Source organism: Somniosus microcephalus, chromosome 5, assembly GCF_052327205.1.
Source record: "Somniosus microcephalus isolate GS21.2 chromosome 5, FLI_Smic_1.0, whole genome shotgun sequence".
Taxonomy (NCBI): Eukaryota; Metazoa; Chordata; class Chondrichthyes; order Squaliformes; family Somniosidae; genus Somniosus; species Somniosus microcephalus.
In genome coordinates this window covers 88,915,056-88,941,353 of record NC_140991.1, presented here as the reverse complement: position 1 = coordinate 88,941,353, position 26,298 = coordinate 88,915,056, and the positions used below count along the sequence as shown (strand labels likewise).

The 26,298-nt window shown below is 48.2% G+C and overlaps 1 protein-coding gene across 1 annotated transcript in view; it reads right to left on the bottom strand.

The window, feature by feature from the left end:
* LOC147117187 (leucine-rich repeat and death domain-containing protein 1-like) overlaps window positions 1-26,298 on the bottom strand; it is a 71,701-nt gene that overhangs the window by 42,260 nt on the left and 3,143 nt on the right. Inside the window, exons 2-4 of the mRNA XM_085989346.1 lie at window positions 21,545-21,743; window positions 8,429-8,590; window positions 8,166-8,286 (exon numbers count right to left, since the gene is read on the bottom strand). Of these exons, the coding sequence (XP_085845472.1) occupies window positions 8,166-8,286; window positions 8,429-8,590; window positions 21,545-21,743 (482 nt within the window). The remainder of the gene's footprint in view (window positions 1-8,165; window positions 8,287-8,428; window positions 8,591-21,544; window positions 21,744-26,298) is intronic.

Below are 26,298 nucleotides of genomic sequence, written 5' to 3'. Positions count from 1 at the left end.
CAGTGGGATATTTGCGTCCGTGGGTGTGGGTGGCCCCCCTCCTTGTATAGCTTGTGGGAGCCCGTAAAACCCTCCCGCCATAGGACTAACCGCCCTACTGGCTGGTTCAAAGATGGTTACAGTCACGGAATGAGCGTTAATCACGGCCATAAATCCTTCCACCACTTCATACAGTTCCCCAAAGGGAACAGTGTGAAGACACGTATGACGACGACATTGCTAAATAAATAAATGGAATTAAAAAAATTCTTTTAGGGCTTTTAAAAGTCTTTAAATTGCTTTAATTCTCTTTAAAACTACTTCAGATTACTCAAAATAATGTAAACATTTTAAAAAGTTTATAAAAGTTACCAAAATCTTCAAAAAACTTCCAAAAACCTATTTAAACTGCTGCTTTGCATGTAAAAATGATTAGCAGCTTGACAGAAACATTGGGGGCGTGTCCAGTGAAACTGAGACCTCAAGGGGCGTGTCTCACTTACACTGCACGCTCCTGGCTTCGCGCTGGCTGCACTCCTGGGCGGCGTGACGTCATACGCTGCCCGGGATTCTTCTTTTTCATTCACCAAGTCCAGGCGTCCCTGGAGCTGATCGTCAGTAGCGCGGGGTAAGTGTAAATACGGGGCTTGCACGCGCTGCAAGCCCCGTTCTGGAATTTCTGGGCCGTTATATCCTCATTGAAGTGATTTCATCCTTAATCACTAAGGCTACTCCACCCCCTCTGCCATTTTCCCTATCTTTCCTGTAGACCTTATAACCTGGTATATTTAGTTCCCAGTCCTGACCGTCTTGCAGCCATGTCTCAGTAATGGCTACCATGTCATACCCTCCAATTTGAATTGGCGCCTGCAGTTCATTCAATTTATTCCTTATACTCCGTGTGTTTGTATAAAGAATGCTTATCTGGGCCGCACACCCTAGCCTGTCCTTTGACTCTAATGTTTTTCTCACTTGTTTCTTATTTCTCTCACCTGGTTTAATCACTTTACATCTTTTAGTTTTCCCTCTACATGTAGTGCCTAAAGCACAATTTCTCTACTCTCTTCATTTTCATGTGATAATAAAGTTGGATTGAATGCTTATCCATTTTTTTCCTTAGGTGATGACTACAGTCTGGTAGATTTATGTTGGTAGTAGATGTTACTAAGCAGCCATCCTTTATGTGTCTGACTTGGACAGTGATTATCAGCAACTGATTTAACTCTGAAGGCTGTCACATCTAAGCCTGGTTCTGTTCATGCTTAACACTTCCTGGAGTTTTTTTAAATTTGTTTTTATGGGATGCGAGCGTTGCTGGCAAGGCCAGCATTTATTGCCCGTCCCTAATTTCGAAGGTGGTGTTGAGCCACCTTGAAAAACCGCTGCAGTCTGTGTGATGAAGGTACTCCCACAGTGCTGTTAGGGAGGGAGTTCTAGGATTTTGACCCAGCAATGATGAAGGAACGGCGATATATTTCTAAATCAGAATGGTGTGTGACTTGTAGAGGAACTTGGAGGTGGTGGTGTTCCCATGCACCTGCTGCCCTTGTTCTTCTAGGTGGAAGAGGTCACGGGTTTGGGAAGTGCTGCCGAAAAAGCCTTGGCGAGTTGCTGCAATGCATCCTGTGGTTAGGAACCTTTGATAATACTTTAATTTTCCTAGCTTAGGAATGTTGACATCAACTATAGCATTCTATTGCCATGCCTACTAAGATCAATTAACTCAGCACAGACTCAAAGATTCAACCTAGTTAGTCTGCCTTAACAACACTTAGGCCTAGAAATTCAGTATAGCCACGTTTGGGGCGCTACAGCCGGGTGTTCGCTAAATTTTGCACCCGGCGCAACTTAGCGCCACTTTCGCCGATATTCAGTTGCAACGCCCCAAGAGGTTGCTGCTGCGCTAAAGCAGGCGATGCACGACTATCATTAGGCGCTAAGCTGGCGATCCGGGGCGCTAACACCGAGGACGGGAGCAGCGCAGGTGCGGCGAGTTGCTCATTGAGGGCAGACAGTCAGGCGCCGGTCAGCTCTTAAAGGGGGAGGGTGGAATTGTTTGGCTGCCACGTCCTGCACACTGCAGCCCTAAAGCAAGGCCTGAACACTGCTGCTGGAACTGCTCCACGCCCAGGAGAATGGAGAAGGCCAGGGAGAGAGCGCAGTGCTTCGGCGAGGGTGACCTGAGGGTGCTGGTTGGCGCAATGGAGTGCAGGCGCCATGTCCTCTTCCCTGAGGGTGGCAGGAGGCCGCTGCCCGCCGAATATCAGAAAGCCTGGAGGGAGGTGGCAAACAGGGTCACGTCCAACAGCGTGGTTGGCAGGACTCCAACCCAATGCCGGAAAAAATTCAACAACTTCACTCGGGTTGTCAGGGTGAGTACCCTTTCCAGTATCCTCCTCATCCCTGCATGTGCACCTCACTTTATGGCCAAAGGGACCTGAAATCCCTAATGCCCAGCCCTCATCCAGCAGCTATGGGACTGTCATGAAAAGCACTTGCACATTCAGGACTTAATACACTGTCAGGGTTATTCGACCATGGGAGGCAGTGCAGCCAAGATCAGGGCTTTATACACTGTCAGGGCTATTCGACCATGGGAGGCAGTGCAGGCAAGATCAGGGCTTGACACTGTCAGGGCTATTCCACCATGGGAGGCAGTGCAGGCAAGATCAGGGCTTGACACTGTCAGGGCTATTCGACCATGGGAGGCAGTGCAGGCAAGATCAGGACTTTATACACTGTCAGGGCTATTCCACCATGGGAGGCAGTGCAGGCAAGATCAGGGCTTGACACTGTCAGGGCTATTCAACCATGGAAGGCAGTGCAGGCAAGATCAGGGCTTGACACTGTCAGGGCTATTCCACCATGGGAGGCAGTGCAGGCAAGATCACGGCTTGACACTGTACTTAGAGGCCGTCCTTTCTCTTGCAGGGCAAGCTGGCGCATAACAGAAGAAGCAGCGACAGACCGGGGGAGGCCATCCTGACCTGAAACAGCTCAGCGACCTAGAGCAGCGAGTGAAGCAGATCATGGCAGGCCGGCTGATTGGCCCCGTCACCCATGGCCATGATGGTGACACGTCTTCCCTGGAGGGGAGCAGGGGGGAAGGGTCAGAGGAGAGTGAAGCTCCAGGGCCCAGCGGGCTGCAGCAACGCGGGAGGGGTGGGGAAGCTTGGCGGCCTTCTCCCCGGAGGGTGAGTGCGGCCTCCAGTCCTGCTACGGTGAGCGCAGAGGAGGTGCGGCTCCTAGCGGAAATGGGCACCCAGGCTGAGCGCAGGCACACTGAGCTCATGGCTGCAGTGGCAAGGATGCCTGACTCCATAGAGTCACTGGCAAGGAGTGTGCAGGAATTCGGGGCAGCACAGGCCAGGAGTCTGCAACAATTCAGTGCAGCACAGGCCAGGAGTCTGCAACAATTCAGTGCAGCACAGGCTAGGAGTCTGCAGGACTTCATGGCAGCACAGGCTAGGAGTCAGCAGGACTTCGCTGCATCACAGGCGGCTTCTAGCCAAGTGCTCAGTCGTGCCGTGCATTCACTGGCTGTTGTCATGCAGACACAGGCCAGGGCCACACGGGCACTAACTGCTGCCACCCTCGCTGGATCTGCCAGGCATCGCCGGGGCACTTGCTGCGCCACAGCAGCCCAGCAGTCTGTGCTTCAGCAGATTGTTGTGCATGCTGCAGTGCTGGCCCGTGCAAGTGCCAGTGTATCAGTCAACCAGGGAGTGCCTGTCCTCTGTCAGGTTGCCACCTGCAGAGTTGGAGCAGTCAGCAGCCAGCCCCTCCAGGCCGAGCTGGTCCAGGCCGACCCCCAAGGGCATCTGCCGTCTCACCATCTGACCCTCAGCAGCCTTCCCCCAGCCTTGCTGCAGCCACTGGGGTCCCATTGAGGAGGAGCTGCAGGGCGGGTAGGGGCCAGTAACGGAAGCGAGACAGATCACCCTCGCAGGGGAAAAAGTAGTAGGTGTGGCCAAATGTGCTGTTTTATATATAAAGGCCGAGACTGGTGTAATTGTTTTATATATAAAGGCCGAGACTGGTGTATTTGTTTTATATATAAAGGCCGAGACTGGTGTATTTGTTTTATATATAAAGGCTGAGACTGGTGTATTTGTGTTTTTTGGGGGGGTTTCTCTCCATTAGTTTGTCATGTGGGAAGGGCACAGAGGTCTCACAGTAAAAAAATTTCTTAAATTGCACTGTCCATGTTTGCTTTTGGAAGTCTTGGTTGCCTTGATCGGCTGAGGGCTTGTGGAGCGGCTACATTCATCTTCTGTCATTGGCACAAGCCATTCCCTGAGAGGGGGCCTAGAACCGAGTTGCAATAAGCCGCCGACGGGCGGCCCTTGCACTTTCTGCCTCCCTCCCGTGCTGGTGCTCCTCCTCCTCCTCCTCCTCCTCCTCTGGTGGTCCTCCAATGTCTGCTGGCAGTGGCTGAGTCCTGCAGATAGCCAGGTTGTGCAGCATGCAGCGCACGACAACGAAATGGGAGACTCGCTCAGGCGAGTACTGTAGGGCTCCCCTGGAATGATCCAGACAGCGGACTGTTGCTTCAGCGCGCCGATTGTTTGCTCAATGATGTTCCTGGTTGCTTGATGGCTGTCATTGTATCGCTCTTCAGCAGGGGTGCTGGGCGCACGGAGCGGGGTCATCAGTCAGGTGCCATCCTCGTGGGTGAGGCTGGGCCTCGAACATGTCTGCCACAGAAGTCTGGTGCAGGATGAAGGCATCGTGGCTGCTGCCTGGAAAGCGGGCATTGACAGCTAGGATGAGCTGCCTGTGGTCACACACCAACTGCACGTTGAGTGAATGGTAGCCCTTCCGGTTGCGGTAATCCTCGGCATTCTCTAGAGGTGCCCGCAAAGCCACATGCGTGCAGTCAATGGCGCCCTGCACCATGGGGAAGCCCGTTAATGCTGCAAAGCCCATTGCATGCTCTTGCTGCTTGTCCACGGTCATGGGGAAGGAGATGAACTGACATCTCCTTCTGAAAAGGGCATTGGTCACCTGGCGGATGCAGCAATGTACCGCAAACTGGGAGATGTTGGAAATGTCCCCAGTAGCGGATTGGAAGGAGCCGGTGGCATAGAAGTTGAGAGCCACCGTCACCTTCACTGCCACTGACAGAGACGTCCTGCTCCTGAGCTGTGGCTGCAGATCTCTGCGAAGCAGGTGGCGGACCTCAGTGACCACCTCCCTTCTGAATCGCAGCCTCCAAACACACTGCTCCTCAGACATGTTCGGATATGAGAACCGCTGGCGGTATACCCTGTGAAGGTAAGGCCTCCTTTGCCGACGCCTGTTGGCCCTTCTCCATCTGGCCATGACTGGCACTCTCTCACGGCGTCTCTGAGCCCTTTGAATGCAATGCAGTAAGCCAACGTTACCACCCATTGCAGCCCCCATTATATGTTTCCAATCAATGCTATGACACTGAAAGTTAAATACAAGTGCAAAGCTCTGGCCTGAAGCCACAAGTAGCTGTGCGAGTGTTGAGCCAAACCAGAAAGCTCTCTACCTTTGTCTCTCTCCAAAGATCCATCTCTCACAAAGAAGGAGTGGAGCAAAATGGCTGCCTTTTATACTGCAGGAGGAGTCCCCTTTAATTAGCGCCCCCCGCACCCCGCAGCGACTGGGAACCGTTCCCCTCTACCAGTCGTGGGGGGCGCCAGGTGCACAATAGGCCGGCGCCACTGAATTTCTGGTTCGGGGCGCACAAAGGGCGTTGCACCATGAAATGACGTCAGGATCTGCGCGCGCAGCTGAGCGCGCGCAAAGGTTTTGCACCAGCGCTAAATCTTAACTGAATTTCGCGTGAGGCGCAGATCGCGCCACGCCCGGGCGCTAGCCGCTTAGCACCCCACTTCTCCTCCTCCTAAGGCGCTAGCGGCTGGCGCAAACAACTGAATTTCTAGGCCTTATTTTCTTATGCTATCAAGAATGGCCAAACCAGTGCTCCTACACTTTTGACAGTATATCACTGTAGGAATTGTCTCTAATTCCTATCTAAGAATCGAGTTTGACTCAGGCGTTCAAACAAACGAGTTTTAATGCAGAACTAACGAGTTTAAACAGTTTGTACAGGAGAACCACGAAAACAGGTCTTTGCTGGTCGGAGGCTCCACGAGGACTGCCAGGGCGGTCCCGTGGATGGCGTCATGATGTCATCACGTTTCTCCCGTGCTTGGGTGGTCACGTGATTAGCGGCATGACGTCATCGCGTTTACCCGTGCTTTGATACAGTCTTAAAGGGACCGCGCCCCGTGCATGCAAACAGTATGTACAAACACAGAAATCACTAACAGACTGGTACAGGCTTAGGTTGGAGTAAAACCTCATTAAAGAGAATTATGTACAGTTGCTCAAAGTCCCTCAGTGGCTCTGCCACATGCGCCCCCCCAGAATTCTCTTTAACGGAAAAAGTCAAATGGTGAGTGGGTCTAACAAGCCTGTCAGAACGACTCCTGCACTCCCGAAGCGGAGGCTGCTGGACGGCTGGCGGTCGAGTGGGCGATTGCACTTGACGATGGGTGGCCGACCTCGTCTTGGCGGCTGTGCTGTCTCGACGGGGCGGTCGAGGTCCAAGTGTGCTGGCTTTAAACGGTCGACTGAAATGTGGTCCGGTTTACCACCGACATCAACCTTGAAGGCTTTGCCTCCTGTCTCTAACACCTGGAAAGGACCAGTATACAGGGCCTTGAGTGGATCCCAGTGTGCATTGTGGCGGACGAAAACGTATTTAGCCCTTTTTAGCTCTGTGGGCACGTGCGATATCTGAAGCCCGTGGTGCGATGTGGGGACTGGCGCGAAACATCTGGCCACCTCCTGATGACTGTGAAGCTGACCTGATGCGGACCATGGCTCCGTCGGCATTGGCAGGAAATCTCCTGGGACTCGCAGCGGCTGACCGTAAACCAACTCTGCAGAGGAAGAGTGAAGGTGTTCTTTGGGGGCCGTGCGAAGGCCCAACAGAACCCACGGTAGCTTTTCCGCCCATCCAGCGTCCTGGAGGCTGGCCTTCAGGGAGGCTTTCAGCGATCTGTGAAAACGTTCACAGAGGCCATTCGCTTGAGGGTGGTAGGCTGTAATGCAGTGCAATTTGACGCCGAGTCCCTGAGCCACTGTATTCCAGAGTTCGGAGGAAAACTGCGGTCCTCGATCCGAAGAAATGTCAGTGGGCACTCCAAAACGGGCGACCCAGGAAGAAATGAACGCCCTGGCCACATCCGCCGAAGTAGTGGATGACAGGGGCACCGCTTCAGGCCATCTGGTGGTGCGGTCTACCATGGTCAGAAGGTGAGAAAAACCATGGGAAGGTGGAAGTGGTCCTACCAGGTCCACATTGACATGGTCGAAACGCTGCTCCGGAACTGTGAAGGTGGCCAATGGGGCCTTGATGTGGCGCTGCACCTTGGCCCTTTGACAGACGACGCAGGTGTTGGCCCAGTCACGGACATCCTTACGCATGCCGTGCCAAACGAATTTAGCTGACATGAGCTTCTGAGATGCCTTCGTTCCTGGGTGCGACAACCCATGAATGGCATCGAAAACCTTGCGGCGCCAGGCAGCCGGCACGACCGGGCGAGGGTCCCGTACGGAGACGTCGCACAGCAGCGTGGTAGGGGGGGTCTGATCGCGGGGGAGGGGCGGGGTCCGTTCACTGGGAGGGAAGCAGGTTAGCTTGGGAGGCCGGGAGGAAGCACTTCTGCACTTTCTGGCCCACAAGCAGTGCTGGAAAAGCACTTACCTCTTCCATACAGCAGTCCTCGCTTCCCTTTAGCTGTTGGGTTTCCCGGGGCCTGAGAAACCCAGCCGGTCAGGGTTAAACCTGGAAGACAGATAAAATCTGAGGTACCCAGCCTCCTCATAATATTTAAAAGACCAACCCACCTCCTGGGGGTGGTTTGGGCGCCCGCACCCTGTTCCGTCTCCGTTAAAATCAGAAGTGGGTGGGTTGGGGACGGGTTTGAGATTTTTAAATTTTCACATCCCACCCGACCCAAACCTACCCATTTTTGGGGGTTAAAATTCCCTTCTATGTATTTCAAGAATTTCCTCCTATATCCATTGTTAGCGTGGGATTCCTGTGTTTTATAGGAATTCCCCATACTGATAGAAGCAATGTCAAATTCTCTATAGGCCTGTATATTTTCTAAACATATTTAGGAAAATTTGAAAAGCCAAACCTTGATTTTCCAAGTGAAGCAATGTCACTAGCAGGTAGATGAAGCTTTTTACAGAAATGTTCAAAATCTTCAGCAGGAACATTTTTTGGTATTAACTGTAAAATAATCTCCAGAAACTTTTCTAAAATAAAGGAGTTAATAAAATGACACAGATAGCATTGGAGAAAGTATAACCCACAGTCACACTTAATTAGATTTCGCACTGTTAATAATCACCAGATAATGATTGCTGCTTATTACATTATTCAATATTATATACTTACTGTCCCTAGCATATGCAAATTTCAAATATTGATCTATTGCAATGAGTTTTCCCCCTTCACAAATTAGCTTTGGAGGTCTTACTAGTGGATTTTCATTCAGATCTATCTCTTTCAGAGACTGTAGCTTTCCAAAATCTGTTGGTAGTGAAGTTAATTCATTTCCTACAGTAAAACAGAAAAGGTATTTTCAATTTTTTAAGTGTTTCTGTCCATTTCAATGAATTACATTCAAAGCAGTAAAACATCTCAGGGTTGAGATGATGATGATGAAACCATGAGAAATGAGGCCAATTTTCCAAGTACAGTTTGCACCTATTTCCAGGGCATTACACAGAAGAAAAAAGGAGTGGGGGCTCCTTCCAAATAGTCTCCGGCCTGTTTGCATTCAAAATGCATTTCTAGACGCGCTTTGAATAGGAACAAAAAGATTGTGTCTGTAACAGGTGCAGAGATGCAAATTAAATTTAAAAGGGCTGGAAGTGACATTTCTCATAATGGCCCATGGATGCTTCCCATTACCTCCTTTCATCTCTCCATGCCTTAAAATAAATTATACATTTCCATTCTCACCTAACTTAACTGTCAGGCAGACCACACTTGTTCCCTGTGCATGTTTTCCCCCAGGCACACAAATTAAACTCTATGCACATGCTTCCATTCCTGCGCCAAACTATTTTACTTCCCCAAATCTAAGTGTCTCTGAATCTAGTGCATGCTACCATGGTGCTTTCCCTTCCTAACAGTTGGTGTGTACTGTGCTCAGCTACCTAAATGGCACTTCTCCATGCAATTTTCATGGTTAGAATCTGTGTGGTGGCAGGCAGCTGAGTGTCTATGAGGGGCCCCTGGGGTCCAGCTGGCTCTCAACCTCTGTGTGCATAACCCTGAGATGAGCCTGCTTCACGTTGTTGCAGTTCTGCAGGTGCAGGAGCAGCTTGACCCTGCCTGATTTCTGACACGTGAAGTCATTTGAGGAGGATGGCAGACTGAGGGGCATGTGTTGAGAGAACACCATCATGTACTGCTGGGGCTCGCCAACCTCTACTCCTGCACTCCACTAAAGCCTCAAGCAATCACGCTCTCCATTCAGACAAGCTAATCAGCTATAACAACAGAAAATGCTGAAAAAACTCAGCAGGCCAGGCAACATCTGTGGAGAGAAATTAGAAACGTCGTTTTTCCAGCATTTTCTGTTGTTATTTCAGATTTCCAGCATCTGCAGTATTTTGCTATCAAGCTAATCAGCTATCCTGTCCAAGAAAGAGGTGACTTAACAGCCAAAGTTCTGTATGGCAGCTACATGAGCATTCATGAGAGATGTAATGGCCTCTTGCATGAGTGGCTGCACTGCAGATCTACTGACCGGCCACTTGTACTGTGTATTAAAGTTCTTGACCTCACACCCCAATGACTTTAACAATTTCTCACACTTCAAAAGCATCCTTCTTTTAAAAGCTGGTCCCTGGAGATCAGTATCGCTGCCCTCGTTAACTTTTGATAGAAGTGACCTCTGACCAGATGCTTCCTGCTCCTACTGGACCACTTTCACCTGCTCCTGCTGAATTGTGCTTCATGGATCAGGCAGTGTGCTGCTCTCAAATCGACTATCTAAATCCCCTGGGGTGGATGGATTTGTGCTACTTTTTTACAGAATGAGGTTGAGTGTTGGGTGCTGCGTGAGGTGTTTGGCAATTCCAGTTCTGAGGATTCTGAGACAGCTTATTCTTCCATTTCTGCAGACACAGAAAGAGGAGAAATGTTAGCAACACATCCCAGAACTATTTGTTCCCAAGCAGCCTTTGCTAAAGAGCTGATATGGAGCTGCTGGTAAATGCTCGTGCCAGTGATTGTGCAACTGAATAGAATGGAGTGTGAAGAAAGGATAAATAGTGTAGACATGCTGAGCTAGTTATACTTCCTGCTTCCTCATTCATGTCCTAATCTTAGATTGGGAGGGCCTGCTCCTCAAGGGGTCAGAGGTAGCCATCCTTTCATTTATGTTATGCGCCGTCTTCCCTCACAAAAGCAGAAGCATTCATTGCTTAGCTGACATTGGTGGCTTGAAATCTCTCTACACTCATATGTCAAGGTGCTCTTTGTTAAGTCTGTGTGTTCTAGTTATTGTTAATAAGAATCACTGCACACAGACTACAAGAGTAAATTCAACAGGTCTTTACTAGTTGGAGGTCAGGCTGAACTGCCCAATAAATCATTACACAGCACTTATATACTGGTGTGGTCACCACCAGTATTACAGTATACAGCAGCCAAGATAAAGTAGTGCATCTCTTAAAATAGTTCTCTTAAAGGTGGAACGGTTACATACACCACAATCCTCCCTTTTTAGCTTAACAGTATATATTCCCCATTAAACATAACATAATAACATATATACACAACTTCATGTAAAAACAGTTCACAGATTCAGTCTCTGAGGAGGCCTCCTGATCCGAGACGGATAACGCCTTTCAGGGGTCTCTGGTTCTCGTTGCTGGGGTGACTCATCTAGTTGATCCCCTACGGATAGGACATCATCATCAGGTATATTCACTTCTGAGGTAGATGCTTCAGGTTCACTAACTTCCTCCACGGTTGTCTCTGTCGTAACCATGGGCTCGACCCTTGTTCTCGATCCCACCAGTTAGTCAGCATGACGTCGCATTACATTTTCACCAACATCTACCGTGTACATCAGGGGTCCTTGTCTGGCCCGAATTGTTCCAGATTGCCATTTCTCGTTTTTATAGTCCCTGGCTAACACCGGTTGTCCTATTTCAAAACTCCGAGTGGGCTTGTTATTGATATGCTGGAACTGTTTGTTTTCGACTTCCCTCCGCACATTTGGTTTTAACAAGTCCAAGAAGGGAAATAGGGAGAGTACAACGCCAACATGTTCCTGTAAAGGTCAAGGGTGGGATCAACAAGCAAAGGGAACCTTGGATGACAAGGGATATACAAAAATGCATTAGGAATAAAAGGGGGGCTTTTGGCAGTTACAAAAGACTAAAGACGGAAGAAGCCCTAGAGGAGTATAAAAAGTGCAGGGGCGTACTTAAAAAAGAAATTAGGAGGGCGAGGAGGGGCCATGAAATAACACTGGCGAGCAAAATAAAGGAAAATCCTAAGATGTTTTATAAGTATATTAAGGGCAAGAGGATAACCAGGGAAAGGGTAGGGCCCATTAGGGACCAAAGTGGCAATCTGTGTGTAGAGCCAGATGAGGTAGGCAGGGTTTTAAATGAATTTTTTGCATCTGTGTTCACTATGGAGAAAGACGATGCAGACATAGAAATCGGGCAAGGGGACTGTGACATACTTGAACATATTAGCGTCGAGAGGGAGGAGGTGCTAGCGGTTTTAGCAGGCCAAAAAGTGGATAAATCCCCAGGCCCGGACGAGATGTATCCCAGGCTGCTGTGTGAGGCAAAGGAGGAGATTGCAGGGGCTCTGACACAAATTTTCAGAACCTCTCTGGCCACAGGGGATGTACCAGAGGACTGGAGAACAGCTAACATAGTACCATTATTCAAGAAGGGTAACAGGGATAAACCAGGGAATTACAGGCCAGTGAGCCTAACATCTGTGGTAGGGAAATTATTGGAAAAAATTCTGAGGGACAAAATTAGTCTCCACTTGGAGAGGCAAGGATTAATCGGGGATAGTCAGCATGGCTTTGTCAAGGGTAAATCATGTCTGACAAATCTGATTGAATTTTTCGAGGGGGTGACTAGGGGGGTGGATGAGGGGAATGCTGTGGATGTGGTTTACATGGACTTCAGTAAAGCTTTTGACAAAGTCCCGCATAGGAGACTGGTCAAGAAGGTAAGAGCCCATGGGATCCAGGGTGCCTTGGCGCGTTGGATCCTAAACTGGCTGAGTGGCAGGAGGCAGAGGGTGATGGTCGAAGGTTGCTTTTGTGACTGGAAGCCTGTGTCCAGTGGGGTACCTCAGGGATCAATGCTGGGTCCCTTGTTGTTTGTGATCAACATAAATGATTTGGATGAGAATGTAAAAGGTATGATCAGTAAGTTCGCAGATGACACGAAAATTGGTGGGGTGGTAAATTGCGAGGAGGAAAGCCTCAGGCTACAGGACGATATAAACGGGTTGGTCAGATGGGCGGAAAAGTGGCAAATGGAATTTAACCCTGAAAAGTGCGAGGTGATGCATTTTGGACGGACAAATAAGGCAAGGGAATACACAATGAGTGGTAGGACCCTAGGAAGTACAGAGGGTCAGAGGGACCTTGGTGTACATGTACATAGATCCCTGAAGGCAGCGGAACAGGTAGATAAGGTGGTTAAAAAGGCATATGGGATACTTGCCTTCATTAGCCGAGGCATAGAATATAAGAGCAGGGAGGTTATGATGGAGCTGTACAAAACGCTGGTGAGGCCACAGCTGGAGTACTGTGTGCAGTTCTGGTCGCCTCACTATAGGAAGGATGTGATTGCTTTGGAGAGGGTGCAGAGAAGATTCACCAGGATGTTACCTGGGATGGAGCGCCTCAGCTATGAAGAGAGGCTGGACAGGCTGGGGTTGTTTTCCTTGGAGCAAAGAAGGCTGAGGGGGGACCTGATTGAGGTGTACAAAATGATGAGGGGCATAGATAGGGTAGATAAAGAGGAACTTTTCCCCTTAGTAGGGGGGTCAATAACAAGGGGGCATAGATTCAGGGTAAGGGGCAAGAGATTTAGGGGGGATTTGAGGAGGAACTTTTTCACCCAGAGGGTGGTTGGAATGTGGAATTCAATGCCTGAAAGGGTGGTAGAGGCAGGAACCCTCACAACATTCAAGAAGCATTTGGATGAGCACTTGAAATGCCATTGCATACAAGGCTATGGACCAAATGCTGGAAAATGGGATTAGACTGGACAGGGATGGATGGGCGGCGCAGACACGATGGGCCGAAGGGCCTCTTTCTGTGCTGTAAAACTCTATGACTCTATGACTCTATGACCGCAACCTCCTGTTATAGAACATCATGGCAGGACTTTGGTTTGTTGTTGCATGGGTGGCGTTTCAATATGCCAGTAGGAAATTGTCCACCTTGTGTTGCAGTGGAATCTGATCTTCGCTCATGGCCTTTATTGCCTTTTTGAACATCTGTACAAACCTCTCGGCCAGCCCATTCGTAGCTGGATGATATGGGGCAGAGGTATAATGTTTCACCCCATTCTTCTTCAGGAATTTCTGGAATTCCTCTGACACGAACTGTGGTCCGTTGTCTGAACATATTTGCTCTGGCAATCCATTTCTTGCAAATATCGTTCTTAGCACCGCGATCGTCTTCTCCGAGGTAGTGGTAGTCATTTTAATCACTTCTGGCCATTTAGAATGTGCGTCCACCGCAATTAAAAACATGGAATCCATGAATGGACCAGCAAAGTCAATATGTACACATTGCCATGGGGTTGAAGGCCATTCCCATGGATGCAGCGGTGCAATTGGAGGTGCATTTTGGATTTTTTGGCACCCTGAGCAGCTTTTCGTCAGATCCTCTATCTGTTGGTCGATACCCGGCCACCACACATAAGCCCTAGCAAGGCTTTTCATCTTGACTCCCCCCAGATGACCTTCATGTAGTTCTTTTATCTCTCTCTTAACTTAGGAGGGATAATCACCCTTGTTCCATACTTCAATGTTCCCTGACAGATGGACAGCTGTTCTCGTCTTGCTGAGAATGCCGGTAACAGTGGATCACCATGGGCTGGCCATCCCTTTACTGTCAATTCAGAGACCCGGGACAGTGTCGGGTCATTCCTAGTCTCCCTTTCAATATTTGCATTGGTGACAGGTAAACATTCGATGATGGTCGAGTGAAATAACTCCACCGGGTCAACCGTCGGTGCCTCCTCCTCAGTAGGTAGTGGCAGGCGCGACAGCCCATCAGCATTACCATGCTGCTTTGTACCTTTGAATTCTTTCTGATATTGATGTGCCCCTCGGAAAAGGGACCATCTCTGGAGCCTCTGTGCTGTCATCACCGAAACACCCTTCTTAGGGTTAAAAATGGATACCAACGGCTGGTGGTCTGTCAGCAGTGTAAACTTCTGGCCCTGCAGGTAATGATTAAACTTCTTTACTCCCCACACAAGGCTGAGAGCCTCCCTATCTATCTGAGCATAGTTGCGCTCAGCGGAGGTCAATGATCTGGATGCAAATGCGACTGGCCTTTCCAAGCCATTTGGCAACTTGTGTGAGAGTACTGCTCCAATACCATAAGGAGAAGCATCACAAGCTAAACGAATAGGTAGCGTTGGGTTGAAGTGAGCCAACACTTCCTCTGAGGTGATCAATGCCTTGCTTTTGCGAAAGGCCTTCTTACAGTCCTCGCTCCACTTCCATGGTACTTCTTTCTGCAAAAGAGCGTTCAGCGGGTGCAGCACCGTGGATAGATTTGGCAGAAACTTATGGTAATAGTTCATCAACCCTAGGAACGACCTCAACTGGGATACATTTTCCGGAGCGGGAGCCTTCACAACAGCTTCGATCTTGTCAGGTGACTTGTGCAGCCCCTCCTGGTCAATGACATGACCACAGTACGAGATCCGTTTCTGAAAGAACTCACATTTCTGGCGATTAACTCGAAGTCCATATTCCTTCAATCTGGTGAGCACCAGTTTCAAATTTGCAAGGTGTTCCTCATCGTCATCTCCTGTAATCAGGATATCGTCCAAGTAACATTGAGTGCTTGGAATTCCCTGTAATACCTGCTCCATGGCCCTCTGCCAAATTGCTGGAGCCGAAGCCACTCCAAAAACCAGTCTATTATATCGATACAAGCCTCTGTGCGTGTTGATTGTGAGATACTGGCGCGACTCTTCCTCAACTTCCATCTGTAAGTACGCTTGCGCCAGGTCTATCTTGGTGAAGTGTTTCCCGCCAGACAATGAAGCAAAGATATCCTCAATCCGCGGAAGCAGATATTGCACCGTGTGAAGCACCGGATTAACCGTGATCTTGAAGTCTCCACAGATGCGGACCTTCCCCGGTTCCCCTGGCTTGTTACTCGATGAACGCTTCATGACGGGAACAATGGGCGTGGCCCACTCACTCCAGTCCACCTTAGACAGTACTCCTGAATGTTCTAGCCCTTCCAGCTCAGCTTCCACAGCAGGTCGTATCGCATAAGGTATGCTTGTCTTCTTCCCCCGCCTACGAAAATGGCGGCTTCCCGCATTTGCCTTTCTCCCCCGCTGGCTGTAATGGCAATTGCCGTATTGCTGCGTTCGCCCTCCCCAGCGGTTCTCAAATCGTGCCTCTCAGCCCCTCTTGCAGTCCTTCCCCCCCGGCTGCGGCTGAGTTCTCCGCGTTTTTTTTAAATTTTATCCCGCGCCTCGCGGCCTCGGTAGCTGCCCGGCCTTTTTCCCCAGTCGCGGTCGAGCTCTCTCTCGATGCTGTTGCGTCTCCCAGCCCGCTTGCAGCCCGGTCTTTTACACCGGCTGCGTTTGCATTCACCGCGGCTCCCGTGCCTTACGCTGCCCCAGTCTCAGCGCCTCTGGCCCCGACTTCTGTCCGGCTCTTTTCCCCGGCCGTGGTCGAGTTCTCCGCCCTTATATCCTCCGTTTTTCCCTCCCCTACTTCACAGCCAACGTGGCCGACTTGCTGCTCGTCGCTGATCGGCTTACCCACCACCGTGATAGAAGGGATGATCACTGCCTGTTGCTGATGGAAGGCTTCGTGTCAGGATTCTTCCTTGCTCTTCAGACCCGAGTCTTTTCTCAGCAGGATGATGAGGGCGGATGCCTCTTCTCGACGCCCGTTAAACTGCCTTGGATATACCTCTGCCACAGGGTAAGATCGTCATCATCGCCACTGTTAAGTCTGTGTGTTCCAGTTATTGTTAATAAGAATCACTGCACACAGACCACAAGAGTAAATTCAACAGGTCTTTACTAGTCGGAGGTCAGGCTGAACTGCCCAATAAATCATTACACAGCACTTATATACCGGTGTGGTCACCACCGGTATTACAGTATACAGCAGCCAAGATAAAGTAGTGCATCTCTTAAAATAGTTCTCTTAAAGGTGGAACGGTTACATACACCACACTCTTCATAGGTATTGCAAAGCCAGAAACATGCAGCATGCAGATATTGGTTATGGAATGAATTTGCAATGGGTTGTCTACTGAAGGACGCAGTGCTGGCCAAGGGTGATGTTGGAAAGTCCACAGTGCCAAATAATAGGCACTTAGGTGAATATGGAGACAAAGTGAAGGAATGCAGAAAAGAACAGTTTGTTATAGTAATAGTTGGTGCAGTGTAAAAATATGAGCTAATGTTGCAAGCTCCTATCTTGATCCTCCTGGTGAAGTCATTGGATTTATTGCAACCACATCCTCTGTACAGTGCTGCTGGCATTTATGAAGTCTTCAACCCCCTGCTGAGCTGGTCTTCACCATCTTGCTGACCTGATGTGCATCTCATGGAAGGAGGAGTTCCCTCCAGAGCTGCACTTGCTGCAGCAAGATTTCTATTGTCTCCTCATTAAGACAGTGGCCTTTCTTCTCCACAAACTGCTGTCAGACTTATCTTCAGCTGAACAGTGCAACCAGTATCACAAACAGCAATGATCTTCTTTCTATTGGATGTGCACCTAATCTGGTCTGGCTTTGAAAAATTTTGGGTTTGCATGTTCTGCAATCTTGATTTTTGCCGTAATTCCTCTCAGTGTTCCCAGTCCCTGTTGGAACACCTCTTTAGCCTCATCCAATATTCTGGACAATCGTTCAGGTTTGACATCTTTTTTTCCGGAATCTACCGTTATTGCTTTTAGGGAGTGCCAGTCCATATTTATTTTCCTGATCCACTCCCATCCCAGAAGTGGTGGACCTCCCTCAGGTAGTACATATAAGTCCATTCCTTGGTGTTCTTTGCCCTTGTGTACCACCTTGACTTTTATCTTTCCGATGGGGTATACTCTTTGCCCCGTGTATGTCTGCAATACTATCTCCGTATCCCGTAGGGGAATATGTGTGAATAACCTTTTGTAATCTTGCTTATTCATGACCGTCAACGCCGATCCGGTGTCCAATTCCATCTTCACTTGGACTCCTGCTATCTGAAGTGTGACCCAGATAGTTTGTAGGTCAGCTTCCTTACTCACATTGTGAATTCTCAGACTACCCAGTTCCTTGCTGTTGGAGTCTGAATCCGAATTCTGTTCATCCGAACTCTTCTCAGCCACCTTATGTACCTTTCTGCACTTTTCCTGCGGTGACTTTTTGTTGCTGGTCTTCTTTCCTGACCGGCATACTTTAGCTATGTGACCAAGCTTGCCACATTTTCTACATTCTTGATTTTTAAACCAACATTGGTTCTGATCGTGTGTTGTCTTTCCACAACGATAACATTTCGCTGTACCCAAAGCCATTTGATCTACGCTGAGTACTGCTGCCTTCAGCTGCATTTCCGCAGTGCCTCTCGCTGTGGCTTCGTGCGATGCTGCAATAGTGACAGCCTTATCAAGTGTAAGATCATTCTCTTCAAGCAGCCGCTTTTGTGTTCCTTCTTTCGACAATCCACACACGAATTTGTCTCTCAGTGCCTCTGTCAGTCTTTCCCCAAACTGACAGTATTTCGCTAGCTTATGCAGTTCAATTAAATACTCCGCGTTGCTTTCCTCTTTCAGTTGTGTTCTCGCATAAAATTTAAATCGTTCCGCTAACATCAGCGGTGTGGGGTTCAAATGATTTCTCAGGACAGCAACAATATTAGCGAAAGCCTGATCCGCCGGTTTAGCTGGTGATAGAAGATGCTTCAATAGCCCGTATGTCTTCGCACCCATTGAGTTTAGTAAGGTTCGTGCTTTATCTTCATCTGATATTTTATTTGCCTTACAATAAATCTCTATGTGTTCTACATACGTGGCCCAATCTTCAACATCGGGATCGAAATCATTGATGTTACCACGCTTAGGCATCCTCGCAATCTTCTTGAGAAACAAAAAGAAATTTTTCTTTTATTTTTTTTTCAAAATGGCTGTTTCCCGCGCTTGTCTTCTTCCCCCGCCTACGAAAATGGCGGCTTCCCGCGTTTGCCTTTCTCCCCCGCTGGCTGTAATGGCGATTGCTGTATTGCTGCGTTCGCCCTCCCCAGCGGTTCTCAAATCGTGCCTCTCAGCCCCTCTTGCAGTCCGGTCCTTCCCCCCCGGCTGCGGCTGAGTTCTCTGCGTTTTTTTAAAATTTTATCCCGCGCCTCGCGGCCTCGGTAGCTGCCCGGCCTTTTTCCCCAGTCGCGGTCGAGCTCTCTCTCGACGCTGTTGCGTCTCCCAGCCCGCTTGCAGCCCGGTCTTTTACACCGGCTGCGTTTGCATTCACCGCGGCTCCCGTGCCTTACGCTGCCCCAGTCTCAGCGCCTCTGGCCCCGACTTCTGTCCGGCTCTTTTCCCCGGCCGTGGTCGAGTTCTCCGCCCTTATATCCTTCGTTTTTCCCTCCCCTACTTCACAGCCAACGTGGCCGACTTGCTGCTCGTCGCTGATCGGCTTACCCACCACCGTGATAGAAGGGATGATCACTGCCTGTTGCTGATGGAAGGCTTCGTGTCAGGATTCTTCCTTGCTCTTCAGACCCGAGTCTTTTCTCAGCAGGATGATGAGGGCGGATGCCTCTTCTCGACGCCCGTTAAACTGCCTTGGATATACCTCTGCCACAGGGTAAGATCGTCATCGTCGCCACTGTTAAGTCTGTGTGTTCTAGTTATTGTTAATAAGAATCACTGCACACAGACCACAAGAGTAAATTCAACAGGTCTTTACTAGTCGGAGGTCAGGCTGAACTGCCCAATAAATCATTACACAGCACTTATATACCGGTGTGGTCACCACCGGTATTACAGTATACAGCAGCCAAGATAAAGTAGTGCATCTCTTAAAATAGTTCTCTTAAAGGTGGAACGGTTACATACACCACACTCTTCATAGGTATTGCAAAGCCAGAAACATGCAGCATGCAGATATTGGTTATGGAATGAATTTGCAATGGGTTGTCTACTGAAGGACGCAGTGCTGGCCAAGGGTGATGTTGGAAAGTCCACAGTGCCAAATAATAGGCACTTAGGTGAATATGGAGACAAAGTGAAGGAATGCAGAAAAGAACAGTTTGTTATAGTAATAGTTGGTGCAGTGTATAAATATGAGCTAATGTTGCAAGCTCCTATCTTGATCCTCCTGGTGAAGTCATTGGATTTATTGCAACCACATCCTCTGTACAGTGCTGCTGGCATTTATGAAGTCTTCAACCCCCTGCTGAGCTGGTCTTCACCATCTTGCTGACCTGATGTGCATCTCATGGAAGGAGGAGTTCCCTCCAGAGCTGCACTTGCTGCAGCAAGATTTCTATTGTCTCCTCATTAAGACAGTGGCCTTTCTTCTCCACAAACTGCTGTCAGACTTATCTTCAGCTGAACAGTGCAACCAGTATCACAAACAGCAATGATCTTCTTTCTATTGGATGTGCACCTAATCCCAGGTGCTAGACACACTCAGTACATACCCCAAATGTAAATCTCCTGAACCTGGAAATACGGGTGAGTTCAGGTCTACTCAGCTGTACTTCAGCATTGCACCACCTGACAGATGAAGAGAATCAGTCCTTATATCTGAGCCTTCTATGTGTTACTGCCTTGCAGCAAAATGCAGACCATGTTATATATATTGACCATATTATTTCCCAGTAACCAACTGTGTACTTCAATAAACTTGCAAATATGACCAAACAGATATTGGCCTAGAAATTGGGTTGGGGCGCAAAAGTCGCCTGAGCGCAGGATTTAGCGCAGCGTTCGAGGCTTTAGCGATCGTCAGATATTCAGTTTCATTGCTCCTCGAGGGACACGGGGCGAGGCTCGAGGCGCTCCGCGTCCCTCTTAGGGCGCTGAAATTGAATAGCGCAGCGCAACGTGCCGCAGCGTGTGGCACGCTGCGGTACTGCAGGCCTCTCTCCCACTGTAAAGGGGGAGGTGCCTGCAACAGCGCGATCCCCGCTCGCGAGAGCCGGCAAATGAGCCCGGCACCAAGGAGAAGTGCTGGGCTCTCGGGAAACAGCCGACATTGCCGCGGGGGGGTGGTTAGGAGGTCGGGGACGGAGGTGCTGGCGGCCGCCCCGCACCTCCACCTTAACTTGCGCCGCTGCCGGCACAGTAAGGCCCCGTGAACCGGGCGCGGGTAGTGAGCGGCGCAACTGCGGCGTTCGCTACCAAATATCGCGAACGGGGCACGAATGGGGCGCTGCGCACACCGATGACATCATCGGTGGCGGCGCAGTGCAAATGCCTAACGCCACCATTAGCGCCCCTACTGAATATCGCGGGAGACGCAGCCAGTGGCGCTACAGCCACTGACTGCCTCTTTAGGCGCTAACAGGTGGCGCTACTCACCCAATTTCTCCCCCATTGTTTCCAAAAGAAATCAATCACAGTTCAACTGCATGGACCACACTGCCATCTGTACAGGGCCTTGGTGAGACCACACCTGGAGTATTGTGTGCAGTTTTGCTCGCCTTATCTGTGGAAGGATGTTCTTGCCATGGAAGGAGTTCAACGAAGATTCACCAGGCTGATACCTGGGATGGCAGGAATGACGTATGAGGAGAGATTGGGTCGATTGGGCTTGTACCCGCTGGAGTTTAGAAGAATGAGAGGGGATCTCATTGAAACTTATAAAATTCTAACAGGACTAGACAGACTAATTGCAGGAAGGATGTTTCCGATGGTCGGGGAGTCCAGAACCAGGGGTCACAGTCTAAGGATAAGTGGTAAGCCATTTAGGACAGAGATGAGGAGGAATTTCTTCACCCAGAGAGTGGTGAACCTGTGGAATTCTCTACCACAGAAGGCAGTTGAGGCCAATTCATTAAATATATTCAAGAAGGAGTTGGATATATTTCTTAAGACTAAAGGGATCAAGGGGTATGGGGAGAAAGCAGGGACAGGGTACTGAATTTGGATGATCAGCCATGATCGCATTGAATGGCGGAGCAGGCTCGAGCGGCTGAATGGCCTACTCCTGCTCCTATCTTCTATGTTTCTATGTTTCTATGCACGCACCACAGCCACCACTACTGACACAATTTTGCCTTTTTTTCCCCATTGCAATTTATACAGTCATCTCACCTCTAAAATTGATGTATTGGAGATTGGCAAGTTCTGTCAGGGATTTGGGGAGGTGCCTTATATTATTATTCACAGCTGTAAGCCTTTCCAGATTCTTCATTTCTCCAATATTGGTTGGAATGGATTTTAGTGCATTGTTCGATATGTCAAGTTCGATTAAATTGGTCAAATTATCCAATTCATCTGGTAGCTCTTTTATCTGTAAAAGGAATAGATAACACTGACAATATAGGGGCATTTCTGTATTTTATGTTGCATTATTCTCTAAAGGAATCCCATTGTGTCTGTGCCAGTCATGACCAATACATGTAACAGCCCAAGCTTATCAGCATATTTAATGAGAAACATCTCTCCTGGATGGGGTTCTTTGTTTGTGTATAAGCCTTTGTTCAGAAAATAAGTAATCGTGGCTAGGACATGCTATTTTTTAATGTTTGTAGATTGACAGACTATGGGATAGGCAAATGTAATCTCTCTGGTTACTGAACCACTAATGAAAATGTTTGGTATAAAAAAGTAATATCCAAACATTAACACTTCACTTCACCAGGTATGGGATCTGTTATACTTCCAGTTTGATTGTTGCCCTCAAACAATTGTCTGTAACATAAAAGAATTCCCATGGCATAAATCACAGCTTCGGTTTCTCAACTTTAGTTCTCGTTGAATCCAAACTCTGCAGGCAAATTGAAAATTCACATCATCAGCTAACAATTTTGCATTATGAAGCTCTACAAAACATCGTGTATTCCAAAAGTCTTGTCGCTTATGAAACTGTGCAAGACATAAATTCTAAATAAAGATCTTTTAACCCTTTGTGGACTAAGGGTTATCCCTCTTCATTCTTTCTGCAGCTTTCTGTGGATGTTTGACCACACCATATTCCACCTGTCATCCAGCTTCATGGAACAGTCCCTGCAGATATTCCATTTCTATCTAGAGCAGGGGAGTTTGTAGGATAGAGCTTACCTGTATGATTTGATAATGTTTTAAATGTAATGTTTTTCTTAAATTACTATGATATATATAATAATGTATGTTAGAAACATAAAACCTCTGTTACAATATGTATAACCTTAGTTAAAAAGACACAAGGCTGAGAAGCAAAGCATGATGGTAAATTATGCCAACTTGATGTAATTCTGTAAAATGGTCTATTAGGAAAACAAGGAGATAGTGGGGAACAAGAAATTCAGCAACGTTGCAAAAGAAGGTAGGGGGCTGGAGACAGGCACCACTCCCTACCTCTCAAAAATGCAGAACTGGCTAAATAATGAGCTGATTAAGCAGCAAAAAGACATCTGTGAGAATGTAGTGTGAAGGTTGTTCTCAGATAAGGATAGCTTGATATGCAAGAAATGAGGAGTAAGAGGGTGACTAAAATAACAGATACCAGACAGTTAATGAAGGCCACGTAGGCACAGGGGAGAAAAAGGTATAAATGAACAGTTATTGAACACTGAAGCGTGAAACCAGAGGAAGAGAAAACTTCAGTCAACAGAACACAGCAAGACTGAGAAAAAAGACCGTGCCGCAGTCACCCGGTGGGCACGCTACTGGGGTTTTGAGGAATGGATTGCAACTATCATCTTGTTAAGTATTACTCTTTGTACTAGATGTAAGGTGCTTAATAAATCTATTATACTTATACACAGTATACCTCTACCAGAAGTGGTTTGTTATAGTCACGGACAATTTAAATATAAATTACGGTTCTTACAGATCTCACAATCATACAATTGGCACCCCAGATGATGGGACGTTGACTATTAACTGAAACCAGGTATTATTGTGGATAAGGCAGCAGCAGATACTTGGGTTATCGTTTGACCAACGGTGAATCCAGGTGGAGAGTTAGGTTACCTGACAGATAGTGTTTCTTTAAGTACACCAAGATGCCGAGAGGGGATCTTTGGAAAGAATATAGAGCGAAGTTAGAGAAGTGTGATGACACACAAGTACAGACACTAGTTATGGAGTGTCTAACCAAGTTCCCGAGAGTACCTTTTGAGGATGCGGTCGCATTCATTGAAAGGCAGGTTAAGGCTAAGAAATGGAAGCCAGATAAAGCAATGATTTTGATTGCATATGCAGCTTCGTACTGTGCAGAGCGAGATGATGATGTTATCCTCACGCAGGATGATAAAATGTTAGATCAACAAAATCAGATTGAGCTTCTGCAGTGTCAAGTTGCCTCATCTGCTGCAATCATGCAGCAGCAGTGTGTAAACACGGTTCAGGCAGGCTCCGCACTGCAGAATCCTGAGGAAGCCAGGTATCAGATAGGCACCCTATCAAAAGATCTAATTTGTAGGCTAACCAATATGAAAACTCAGCAAAGAAAGGGAAAAAAAGTTATTTGGAAAGCCAGGGAAAGCTGCTGAGATGCCAATTTAAAAAAAGGAAAAAGAGCGAGAAACATAAAGTTTTGCCGACATGGAAGCTATTAACGTCTGTGCTGAGACAAATAAAACACAAGATTGCTGAGTGAAAGGAACCTTAAAAAAAATGCTGGAATTTCAGTTTGTGTGAAAGTGTGTGTTAAAGTGTGGAAGTTTTCCTGACTATGAATGTTCAAGAAGTTACAGTAATCCTTTTCTCTGAAAGTCTGTCTTTAAAACAAAAAGTGTCTGTTGTGTGTGTTTTAGCTCCACCCACTTCTCTGTGTTAAAAAAAGCATTTAACCCTTTTGCCTTGTCTTGGATTTTGGAAGTTTTAAGAATGTGCAAATAAGATTGTGTGCCCAGAATTGAAAAAAAAACTTTGAACTGCAATTTAAGTTAAGCTGGTGTGGAAAAACTGAGAAAACAAAAAATGCTGGAATTTCAGTTTGTGTGAAAGTGGGTGTTAAAGTGTGGAAGTTTTCCTGACTATGAATGTTTAAGAAGTTACAGAATTCTTTTTTGCTGAAAGTCTATCTTTAAAACAAAAAGGGCTCAATTTTGCCATTGGGGGCGGGCTGGGGCATGTCAGGTGGTCGTCATGTCAGGATCCCGACTCCGATGTGAAGTGGAACAAAAGTGCGATTTTGCCCTAATTGGGCACTTGATTTCCAGCGTGTGGAAACCCCTGGCCCAATGAGCCTTTTCATACAGAAAGTCGCTTCTGATGACATCATCAATGCTGCTGGATTTAAGGCCTGCAAGCAGCCTTGCTTCTTTTTCAGCCTTTAAACTTTATGCCCATTGTTCTGAGCGCTTCCTTCAGCAATTATGTCCACCAGTAGACCAAAGTGTGCTCCAAGATTCAATGAGGCCTCCCTCCAAGCTCCAAGTGGAGGGAGCAAGAGCAAATAAGGAGGTGCTCTTCCCTTCCTCAGGGAGGAAAAAGCATCCCCAGCAGACTAATGCTGTGTGGCTGCAAGTGGCGCAAGAGGTAAACGCAATTTCTATGTGCAGCAGAACCTGGCTGCAAGTGCAGGAAGAGGTTTCATGACCTTCTCCGCACAGGAAAAGTGAGTATGACATTCCCATCACCCTCAATCTGATCCCCATTGCTTCTCATTACCAGCACTCTGCTTTGCCAACCTCTTCCTCCACATCCCACTTGACCCTTACATCCTTGCACCCTTACCCATTCCCTCTCTCTTTATGGTCACATTCACATAACTATTCGACTATGCAGCCCTCACACTCCCTATCACTGTGATGCAATGACAACAACTTACAACACACAGGGAGGGCCCTTTGTCTCCTTCTAAGCATCTATGCTATGGATGCTCTCCACTCACTCATTCATTCACACTCAAACTCCACTTGTATCCCTCATTGTAGGAAAGGGAGCCCACAATAAGACGGAAAGAGCGAGGAGGAGGGCCACCCTCAGTAGCCCAGCTCACCACTTCGGAGGAGACGGCCCTGTAGATTGCCGGAGTGGAGGATGATTCGCAAGTGGGGGATGGACAGACGGGCATTTCACAGCAAGCTGGTGACAGAATAGTTTAGCATCTCTCTCATTGACATTGCATGAGTGACTGATAATGATTCTGATGCTCTAACAAATTGACTTATGATCATCTGCATAATTCAATGTGCATGCAACTTTTACCTCACATCTCTAACTCTTTCCTTTACTCCCCCACAGGACCATCAAGTGCCCCCATCCCCACTGTCCAGGAGGAACAGCCTGAGCCTCAAGACTCCTCAGAGGAAGCTGCAACCTCTGAGGGCGCAGCGTCAGCAGAATTCAGCGCACCCAGCACCAGCGCAGACACTCACACCTCAGTGGGACCTTCGTGAGATAGAGTAGTGTTGCCACCTGGTGTATCACAGATCACAAGTGAGCATCAGCAGATGGTGGAGACAGGGACAGCAGTGGAGAGTCCTCATTGGAGGGCGCAGGACTCTGCCAGCTCGGCTCAGCTGCATGTCGACTCTGTGCCTCCAGGTCCAGCCAGAAGGAGAGCGGTCCTGGAACTCCAGGAACAGGTGCAGGAGTCTCTGGCAGGTTTTGTCTCCAGGGACGCTGCGAGTGTGCAGCGAATGGAGGAGTCCATCGCGAACATGAGCAGAGCCTTTGTGGAGGCATTGGCACATGAACGCATCACCACGGAAAGGATGGCAACCTCCGTGGAAAGGATGGCTACCTCCGTGGTAAGGCTGGCTACCATAGAGGAGAGGATGGCTACGGCCATGGAGGAGCTTAGTCGCCAGGGTATTGAAAACATGGTCATTGTTGAAAATAGACTGACATCTCTTGAGGAGAAATTGTCAGCTATTGAGCATAGAAACCAGACCTTCATGGAAGTCCTCTGG